General features: G+C 53.1%; 1 protein-coding gene across 1 annotated transcript in view; it reads right to left on the minus strand.

Annotated features, from left to right (window-relative positions):
• Nucleotides 1-3183, minus strand: part of Ngef (neuronal guanine nucleotide exchange factor) — a 29475-nt gene extending 26292 nt beyond the window's left edge. The window contains exons 1-2 of the mRNA XM_090355059.1: nt 2955-3183; nt 2162-2304 (exon numbers count right to left, since the gene is read on the minus strand). Coding sequence (XP_090211185.1) covers nt 2162-2304; nt 2955-3061 — 250 coding nt within the window. The 5' untranslated portion in view covers nt 3062-3183. The remainder of the gene's footprint in view (nt 1-2161; nt 2305-2954) is intronic.
• Between the last annotated feature and the right edge of the window lie 7550 nt (nt 3184-10733).

Below are 10733 nucleotides of genomic sequence, written 5' to 3' on the forward strand. Positions count from 1 at the left end.
TTAAGTAAATCCTTGAAGTAGGAAGCCATGGAGGGCAAAGGATTACATAATGAGCAATTTCTTTGTGTCAAGTGTTGTGTTAGGTGCTGTAGACAGCAGCACGTGCATACCCACCTACACACATACACTCACACACAAACACACACACAAGCACACAAAGCCACCCCAGTCACTTGTGCTGACAGCTAGATAGTGTGTTACGTGTAGCCCCAACATAATTCTGTCTGCTCTTGTCGACAGCCACTTCAAAATGCAACAAGCTGCTCTGTGCAGTTCCACAGTCCATTCGACTAGCCATCCCCACCTCCCATTCTTCTAGGTCCCCAGGAACCCATGCCCTCCCCTGACACCTGACAGAGCGCCTCTCCCCAGGCTTAGCACCATTGTCAACTCTACAACCAAGAGCTGTGAGGTGAGCCTGGGGCCAGCTGTGTGCTTTTCCTCCTGTAGAAGAGGCAGCAGGACACTCCCCATGACACCTGCCGGCTCTCACTGGCGCCATGGAAAAGGTCTCAACATCAGAGTTTCCCCTGTCTGACAGATGAGGAAACTGAAGCAGGGACCAGGCTCAGGGACTTGGAGCTCCAGCTCTGAGTCCTCAGGTGTAGTAGCTGGGAAGGAAGCCTCTGCGCCCCACCACACAGCCGGGGCATCTGAGAGGGATCCAGCTCTCTTCCCAGCACTGACCCTAATCTGAGCCACTCAGGCAGACAAGCAGATGTGGTCACGTGGCAGTCCTCACTACACAGGGAGGACAGGTGGGTGGCAGAGAGCTGGAAGGAGGGGGCATTTGGGAGCTTGTTTCAAAACCAGGATTCCCTAACTGGCATCAGTCTGAGAACAGCCCTTCTCTACCCCTCTAGAACACAACTGAAAAACCGCTGGCACCCCCAGCCATGGGGGTGTAATTCAGGGGGCATGAGCTAGGGGCCATGCACACACACAGCCACCCTCACCTCCTCGGCTGGCAGGGCCCCTGGCTCCAGGCGTGACTAGAAAGCTCCCTGCCAGGCAGAGCAGGAGCTGAGAAGCCCCAGGTCTCTTGACCACTGGGAGCTGGCTTCCAACCTGCACACACTTGGTGCCTGTTCCAGCTTTAGGGACTGGAGGGTGATTATATATTTAGGGGAATTTTTGCTTTTTGGTTTTTGCCAGTCCTGGGGCTTGAACTCAAGGCCTGAGCACTGTCCTTGGATTTTTTTTTCTCAAGGCTAGAACCCTGCCATTTGAGCCTCAGCACCATTTCTGGCTTTTTTCTATGTATGTGGTACCAAGGAATTGAACCTGGGTCTCGTGCTTGCTAGGCAAGCACACTACCGCTAGGCCAAACTCCCGGCCCTATTTAGGGGAATTTTTCAAAAATCTAGAATTTTTATTTAAATAAGTGGACTACTGGCTGCTCTGATAACATCAAAGATTATTTTCTAGGCAGCCGGTACCATTTTCAGACGAACAGAAACTGCATTATCCATTCACTGTTGCCCTGGTGACAACAGGAGAACTAGTTTGATGTCACTAGCTTTTTCTTTTCTTTCTTTCTTTTTTTTTGTTTTTAAATGCAAATGCTGGAGTTGTTGGGACACAGTTTCTCCCCTTTGTGTATGCACGGGGCTTCCCCACCTCCCAAGCTTTGCCGGAGTGCATGGCACCCACATATGTTCCTAACGGTCCCCCAGGGGACACATTGTAGGAGAGGCTTTTCTGGAACCTCTGGGCTTCCCCTGACTGGGCGCTGCCTTTCCTGTCCATGCAACGTGCCTCACAGTCCGGCTCTGCCCAGAAGCCCCCGGCCCACATCCCTGTCTTTAGCTCCAACTGTAGCTGGCAGCTGGGGCGGCATGAAAGCCCTCCCCGGGAAGGATAAGCTTGGGGGAGGCCGGAACGGCTCAAGGTGGGTTCCTGTGTCACCTCCTCCTTTTGGGCAATAGCAACAGGGGGGACAGAAAGCCGCCTTTCCGCAGAGGACTGGCCAGGTACACCCCGTAGGCGAAGGGTACACAAGGGCAGGGCACTATGAAGAAGTGCCCGGTTTTGCTCGTGGAATCACTTAGAAGCATAATGTCATGCGCGGCGTGCCACGACAAGGCGCCCCTCAGGGCCTCGGGCACCCACGTTGCGCAGGGCCTGGGGCGCGGGGCGCCGGGTTGTGTGCGCCACCCACCTATCTGCTCGATGAGGTTTCTCCAGGAGTCGGCGGGGATGGGGTGGATCCTCTGCAGGGCCTCGGTGAGGGTGGTGGGGCTGTCGGCCAGCGCTGGGCACTCCTCGGGCGTGGTCGCATTTCCCGGGGTGGAGGACGACTCGCTGCCAGGAGGGAGGAGGGAGGGTTATTTTGAAGCAACGACACACACCTCGTGAGGTGCCTGGAGGTGTCTGCACCTCGGGCTGCCCCGATGGCACCGCCTGGCCACCGCAGCTCCAGATGGGGGGGGGCCCTCCGCAGCCCCCCGCCGCGTTTTCTTCTTTTTTTTTTTTTGTCACCGCACCAGGGCGCCTCGGGTGATTCATCCCCACGCCAGCCCGCCCAAACCTTCATGTTTTCGAGCTTGCGGGCAGACGCTGGAAACTTGGCGCGCCCTGCCCGCTCCTGGGCGCCCGCCCGGAGGCCGCCCCGACGGGTCCTGGGTCCCTCGCTCCTAGCGACCACCCGACCCCAGCCCCTTTCACGCTCCGATCCCCCAGCCCCAGGGCGCCATGCGCGCACAGGGGGCGCTGAGCAGGACGCGAGCGCCCCGGGCGTCTGGGAAGCGGGCGCAGAGGTGACTCCGGGCAGGGGGCCGGGGGCCGGCGGGCCGGGCCAGCGCGTGCCCGACCCCGGACGGACGCGAATCCGACGGCGGCTGGGGGCCGCGGGCCACCAGGCGCGGGGATAGGCCGCGCGGGGCCGGGCTGCCCGGTGCGCTCTCGGGGCGCGGGGCGCAGGCCGGCCGGGCTGGGGCGGTCGCCGTCCTCACCTGCCGGGCAGGTGTCCCGCCGCCGAGTCGCGCGTGTCGCTCTCCGAGGTGGAGCTGTCATGGTCCACGGCGCAGGCGGCGCTGAAGGCTGCGGCGAGCAGCTCCATGGGGCCGACGGCGAGGCGGGCGCAGGGCCGAGGGGGCGCCGCGCTGGGGACCCGGGGCTCCGTCCGGAGCGAGGTCACGGCGCGCGCGGCTGGAGCGGGAGCCGGAGCCGGAGCCCGAGCCCAGCCGCCGCCGCTGTCGAGCGCTCCCGCGGGCGCGCGCCCGGAGCTCCAGGGTTGCCACGGCAACGCGGGAGGCGGGACCGGGGCGCGCGGCGGGGGCGAGGCCGCCAGCGGCGGGGCGGGGGTGCCGGGCCGGGCGCCGACCCTACCCCGGACCCCGCTCCCGCCGCTCCCCGCTTCCCGGGGACCACTCCGCAGAGCCACGCGGGGGCCGACGAGGACCGAGAGCCGCGCCCGCGCTGTCCGCCCCCTCCGAGCCGCGGGCCGGGCTGCCGCCGCTCCGCCGCGCGCTCCGGCGGGGACGGAGCCCTGGGCGGCCTCCCCGCGCCACGCACCTGTCCGGGCCCCCTCGGGACAGCTCCTGCTGGGGGACCCCCACCCCTCCGCAGTTCACGGCCCGCAGGGACCCTGGTCTGAGCCTCACGACGGAGGCCGCCAGCGCAAGGACCAGATGCGCCATGACAGCGACGCGGGACCCCAGCGGCCCTGGATGGCTCCAAACTTCTGCCTGGTTCCCTCGTCCCTGCACCTTCCCATTCGTTCCGGGGCTCACTGGGGGGACACGGTGGCCAGGGAGCGAAATTGGGGAAGTAGAACGGAGGGGGAGCAACTGTTTTCTTGGCAAGGTGGGAAGGGCATGATGGCAGCTCAGGGGGTCCAGAGAGCCCCACCCAGAAAACGGGGTGGGGGGGCACATTGCCCAGTGCGCTTTCCTGGGCCCCGGGGGGAGGGGGCTGGGTTTGGTGTAGAGGAACACATAACTCATCGTTCTTTGAGGCAAACACTTGTGATGTCGCACTGGATCCTTTCTTCGGTCTCAGATAAGGCCACGTGGGCGGGTAAAGGAGAGAAGGAAGTTTTGTGTTCCCATGCCCACCTTTCTGCCCTTTGGGGATGCCAGAACTCTAGGGAGAAAAGGCCAGGGCTGCCACTCCTCCCGGCTTGCCCCAGGAGCCGGACACGCAGTCTGCTCTCTGGTTCTCAAGGCCTTGGGTTAGACTCGAGACAGCACCTGGCCACAGGTGCCTCTGATCAGCTTTCCTGGCCTCCGCCTGCAGCATCCCCACCCATAGGCATTTCTGGAAGCCATCCCCAAATCCTGGTGCCCCATGTGGCACAGTGCTAGAAGAGAAGTGTCTCTCTGGTCAGACTCCAGCCCCATGCTGTCAAAGTCTCCTGGTGCTGGTCTCACTGGGGTTAATGGGCAGGGCCATAAGCGTTCATACCATAATATTCTGCCCGGGCGTCTCCCACGTCACACCTTCACTTAGGGAACATTCATTCCATCTGGAAGAACCCAATCTTAATGACCAGGTGGGCTTCTCTTTAGCGAGTCAGCTCTGCTACCTCAAGTCTCATCTGAACATCCTCTCAAGAATGGCAGACTGGGGGATGTAGCTCAGTGGTAAAACGTGTGTCTGGAAGCAAGGTCTCCGATTCCACCCCCAGAACAAGGGTTTACAAAACACATCAACAATCAATCAAGTATGGCTGACACTCAGATGCGACTTACTCTGTAGTTGTGAGCTTTTGAAACCAAACAAGTCATGTCCTAAAATGCAGTGTTAGGACAGCAAGGGGTAGAGGCTCCCAAACCCCAAGGGAGAAACACATGGGAAGGAAGGAGCAGGGGACAGATAGGTCTCCAGGAAGTGAACACCTAACAAGGCCTCTTCCAGGAGATCTGATGGGGTGGGCAGAGACCTTTCTGGCTTGGCACTAGTGGGTCCACCTCACTTCCTACCATAGCTCTGTGTGACTCAAATCACAGTTTTGAAAGGATGGTGGAATAGCTCACTCCGGACACTGCCCTGTGGCCTGCCAGGAGGCCAGGGAGACTCTGGCTTGACTTGCCTGTCCCCTGTCACTCCATGGGCTAATGGCTCACTGAGCTGCCAGGACCCCCAAACTTCCCTATAGCTCTCCCCTTCCTCCTCTGCCTAATTGCTCTCTCTTCCCCCCAACCCCTAAACTATGGCTCTGATTTTAAAAGCTGCCCCTTGGAATTCTATCACCTGAGGCAGAAGCCCCACCTCCTCCAGCCGTCAGGAGCTCTCCCCAGTGCTTCCCACAGGCTTGCTCTTGAGGGGCACAGAGGGGTTGGGCTAGGGAGGGAGGAGGGGGCAAGTTGGCCACGCCCTTCTCAGATCTCCAGAGGCTTTGCGGCCTCTCCCCCCAACTTTCACAGGCTCTGGGTTGTTCCCTCCACAGGATTGGCCTTCCACGTGGAAGGCCACCTGATCTGAAGGGTCTCTGTGAATTGGGTGTGCTGGGGCAGTGCATAGAGCTGCTGTGGTGCCTGCCATGGCTTCCCTAAAATCTAAGGTGACAGGAGATGGAGGCTGTCACCTTCACACTGAAGAGCATCTAAAAATCGGGAACTACTAAAGTAAAATTACATACATTAATATGAATATCAAAGTCTTCCAGTTGAAAAATAGGCTAAAAATATCCTCTGATTATAAAATCAGTTTAGAAAGTCACTGAGTTCTGAGGCATGTAACCTTAAGCTAAATTGCCCATGTTCTATTTTTTATCATATTTAGTGCTTATTAGGCAGGCTATTATTAAAATCTCCACTTTGCTGACATTTTGCTGTGAATCATTCACAAAATAAAGTCTTAGGAATAGTTTCAAATATTTATACCTGGCTGGCACACAGTAGGTTCTCTATAAATATTTGTGAACGGAACAATGGCTTGTTTTCTTTTTTAATGAAATATAATTTGGTCTTTTAGGCATTTTATTTAAATGATTTTTTGTGTGTGAACTAAGCACCTTGCAATTGCTAAGCAGATACTATCACTGAACCACATCCCTAGCTTTTTTTTGGGGGGGGGGTTATGGGGTGGATCTCTGGGCCTGGGTACAGTCCTTGAGCTCTTCAGCTCAAGGCTACCACCCCTACCCCTTGAATTAAAGCACGACTTCTGGTTTTCTAGTGATTAATTGACAATAAGAGTCTCATGGTTCTTTTGTGCCCTGGCTGGCTTTGAACCTTGATCTTCAGATCTCAGCCTCCTGAACAGCTAGGATTACAAGTGTAAGCCACCGTGTCCAGCTTTCCCAGCTCTTTGTTTGTTTTTTCAGGTCTGATCTGGCATTTTTTCCCCCAGCGCTGACTTCTGTCTATGATCCTACCTGTGCCTCCTGCTTAGCTGGGATTACAGCAATGTACCACTATACTCAGCTTATCACTGAGATACAAACTTGCTGTTACCCAGGTTATCCTGTGATCAGAATCCTGCCAATCTTCCTGTTACAAACAGCTGGAAGTGGACCGCCATGGCTGGCTCAGGGCCGCTTGCACGCCAAGCAAGTGCTGTAGTAGGTCCCAGGAACTGCAAAGTTCTATCTGTTTATTCCATTTTCCAGAGTCCTATGCACTGCCACCAGACTCTTCCACCTCACAGAAAGATGTTTTGGCTTGGTTTTTGTTTTGTTTTTATATGTGTGCTCGTCTGAGGCTTGAACTCAGGTCCTGTGTGCTGTTTTTGCTCAAGGCTAGTGCACTACTATTTGAGCCACAGCTCCACTTCTGGCTTTTTGGTTGTTAATTGAAGATAAGAATCTTAAAGATTCAAAAAAATCTCAAAGACTTTCCTGCCTGGGCTGGCTTTGAACCTTAATCCTTAGAGCTCAGCCTTCTAAGTAGCTAGGGTACTGTTTTGTTTTTTTTAATGAGAAAACATTTGTTCCTCAAATACATATTGTAAACTTCTAGAAATAGTCATTTGATAGCTTTTAATTAACTGCATCCCTAGATCCATAAACACAGTAGTTTATTTTTGTCACTCTCAGAAGACTCTTCTACTTGCTTTGAAAATCAGCGAATTTAACCCACATAGACAGCAACAGAAGTCAATCCACAAAAGCTCCAGAGTTACTCAGATACCCCACCCCACTCCACCCCCCCAAAATACCAAAGGGAGGAAGGAAGGATGACAGGGCCCAGACAGTCAGACTTGACAGATGGAAAGATCTCACCCCAGCAGGGCTTTCCAACAGCTGATTGTTCTGGTGTGTGCCTGGGAGTGTTTTTCTGGTGGGCTGGAGCTTAGGCTTGCTCCTGAGTTTGCCTCCTGGGGATAATTCCTAAGCACAGCATTGTATGGTGTTTTGGAAATAAGTAACACACAAAATCAGTGTAGCCGGGTATAAAAAATAATTGTCTGCATCCCAAGACAGCTCTGGTTTTGGCCCGGGGCTCCTGGGGAGTGAATTCTGAATTGTTAGGCTATTTTAGCAAGTCCTTGCTTACCTGGAGGACTCAAACTATGACAGCTGAGGAGAGGGATACTGGGTCACAGGATACAGGTGCAGCCACTGCACACTGGGAGCAGCCCCCAGGGAGGCTCTCATAAGCGCTCTGGCTGAGATCATCTCACGTGTACTGTCTCTCAGGGCTGCTGCCTCTGAACCTATGGAGGGAAGTCTGCATCCTGCATCTCCTCCCTTGGCTGCCTTAACTTCTTTGCTGGGCAGGAAAGAGTAATTGTGAAGATAATGACCCCCAGTGCATTCTGGGAGTGTTTGTAGTGGATTATGGAAACCCAGGGAGACTTCGTGGTTGGACTGAGTGGAAAGAGTGGTCTAGTGGTGTCCCCTTCGCTTTGCCCTGAATCTGATGTACAGCACAGAGACTACAGCCTTCTACCAGCTGCCCTTTCCCTGCCCTTTCTTTTGCCTTCCACTTGCTTCAAACATGGCTGCCATGTGGTCTTTCCTCTAATAATATTCATTCAACCTTGAGCAGCTCTCTGGTTCTCTGCTAGAAATTCATTGCTTGATGAGTTGGTGTCTGGTCTAGGTAATTGGGGCTGCCAGATAGAAGCAGAGTGTGTGTGTGTGTGTGTGTGTGTGTGTGTGTGTGTGTGTGTGTGTGTGTGCGTGCGCGCGCACGCGCGCTGGTATTGGATCTTGAACTCAGGGCCTGGGCACTGAGCTTTCTACATTCAAGGCTGGTACTCGAGAACTTAAGCCATAGCTCTACTTCTGGCTTTTTGCTGATTCATTAAATATAAGAATCTTACAGATTTTTCCAGCCAGGGTTGGATCCTCAGATCTTAGCCTCCTGAGTAGCTAGGATTACAGGTATGAGCCACTAGAGCAAACTTCTGACCACCTATTTTAGAAAATGTATTCATCACAGTAATATCCAGACTTCAGCAAATTAAGCCATAAGACTGCAAACCTCCTTTGCATGGCCATTGAAACTCAGGCAGCAGTCGATCTGAATCTCTTCTGTCTGGCCTTTCCACACTTAACCAAAAGTACATCACTCCATAGCAACCACATTAAAAAAAGGACAAGAAAACCAGAAAAAAAAAACACTGCCCACTTCACCAAAACACTGAGTCCTGTCTCAATGGGTTTGAAGACCCCCAACAAACCTCAGCCTCTGCTCTCCGGCCTGGGGCACACACAGAAACATCACCTGCTAGTTCCCAGAGGGCTCAGCGGAATATGCCAGGGATGCAAAGGCCAAGGTATTTGCCATTCCAACAATGCTAAAGCCACACCCAATAACCACAGGGGGAAGATTAGAACCCCAGGCGCGGCCCTGCTGCTTTTCTCTGTTTATGAATCCCTCGCTCCTGTCTGTACCTCCTGGATGTGTTAGCACTGAGGCTTGTGGAGGTAAATGCTACGGCCATTGTGGCCCCCAAGACACCCAGTGAGAACAGGTGGCACAGGAATGCAGGGCAGGGCCTTCGGAGCTTTCAGAAGTGCCATCCATTGGGTATTATGACTCAAACTTATAATCTTGCTCAGGAGGCTGAGAGCTGAGGACTGTAGAGCAAAGCCAGCCCACACAGGAAATGCTGTGAAACTCTGACCTCCAATTACTGCCTAAAAAGCTGAAAATGGAGCTTGGCTCAGGTGTTAGGGAGCCAAGTGCTTTGAGGGGAAAAAGCTAAGGGATAACATCCAGGTCCTGAGTTCAAGCCCCAGTACTGGCTGGCGCGCACGCGCACGCACACACACACACACACACACACACACACACACACACACACACACACACACACAAAGTCTTGGGATTCAAGCTATGGTGATGTCCTAGGGTTTTGTTTTTTATTTTTGTCTTGGGATTTGAACTCTGGGCCTGGGCACTGTCCCTGAGCTCTTCATCTCAAGGCTACTGCTCTACCCCAGCTGATGTCATAGGTTTTTGACCAGTAGGAGCATCATGGAGTGAGGACACTGAAGAAGAGCATACGCTGAAGAAGGAATTCAGAGTAAGTCGTCTTAAGAGTTGTCTAGATACAACACGGTACTTACAGCTTAGGTTGTAGCAATGGAAGAAACATATCCTTGATTTAGAATTGAAATTATAGAGAAAATAAGCACTTCCCTTCGTTTAGACTGAGTCATTGAAATGCTCCTAAAATTATATAGTTAGATCTAATTTAGTCTATTATCCTAGCATCTTACACACAATGGCTTTGCAAACTACTGTGTATTATGCAAAGACTTCATCATCATCATCACCACCACCACCACCATCATCATATAGGTAGGCTGCATGTAGTGCAAAAACACATTATTGTAATGGAGAATTACTGCCCTACTTATTACCAAATACAGCAAGACTGACTAAGCTGAGTGATGGAGCTCCTGCCTGTAATCTTAGCTATTTGGGTGGTTGAAATTGACAGGATTGTGGCTTCCGGGGCAGAAAAGTTCACGAGGCCCATTCTTAGCAGGGCTGTATGTGGTAGTGCACGCCTGCAGGGGAGGCTGAGATCTGGAAGCCTGCAGTTCTAGGTGAGGCTGATTCTTCAAGACTCCATCGCAGTGGAAGAAGCTGGGGGGGGGGGGGTGGTTCTTATCTGTCAACCCAGCTGTAGTAGGAATGGAAAGTCAGGTTGAGGGTGGGTGGGTGGGAGGGTGATGGGTACCAAGACATGTGAAAGGGTATCAATGTATGTGAATTAATGCACCTTCCATCTGGCAAATATCATGTAACCCTTTTATTAATTACAATAAAAAATTATTAAAAAAAAAAAAAGAAAGTCAGGTTGATCAGTTAGGCTTGTACCAGACCTAGAAGTGATACCCTATCTAAAACCAGTGCAAAAAAGGGCTGGAGGTGGAGTGTGACTCAGTAGTAAAGAACCTGTGTAGCTAGTACAAGGTCCTCTCTCTCTCTCTCTCTCTCCTCTCTCTCTCTCTCTCTCTCTCTCTCTCTCTCTCTCTCTCTCTCTCTCTCTCTCTCTCTCTCTCTCTCTCTCTCTCTCTCTCCATAAGCCTGTATAAGGCATGAAATGACAAAGAAAAATCTAGCTATTCATAAACAAAGTAGACTTGAAGGAATGGCATGTAGTTAAGAAAATGAATGATGGGGCCGGGAGTTTGGCCTAGTGGTTAAAGTGCTTGCCTAGCATGCACAAAGACCCGGGTTCGATTCCTCGGTACCACATACATGTAGATAAAAGCCAGAAGTGGTGCTGAGGCTCAAGTGGTAGAGCTCTAGCCTTGAGAAAGTCCAAGGACAGTGCTCAGGCCCTGAGCTCAAGCCCAGGACTGGCAAAAAAAAAAAAAAAAA

Source organism: Megascapheus bottae, chromosome 21, assembly GCF_031878675.1.
Source record: "Megascapheus bottae isolate mThoBot1 chromosome 21, mThoBot2.hap1, whole genome shotgun sequence".
In the NCBI taxonomy this organism is placed as follows: Eukaryota; Metazoa; Chordata; class Mammalia; order Rodentia; family Geomyidae; genus Megascapheus; species Megascapheus bottae.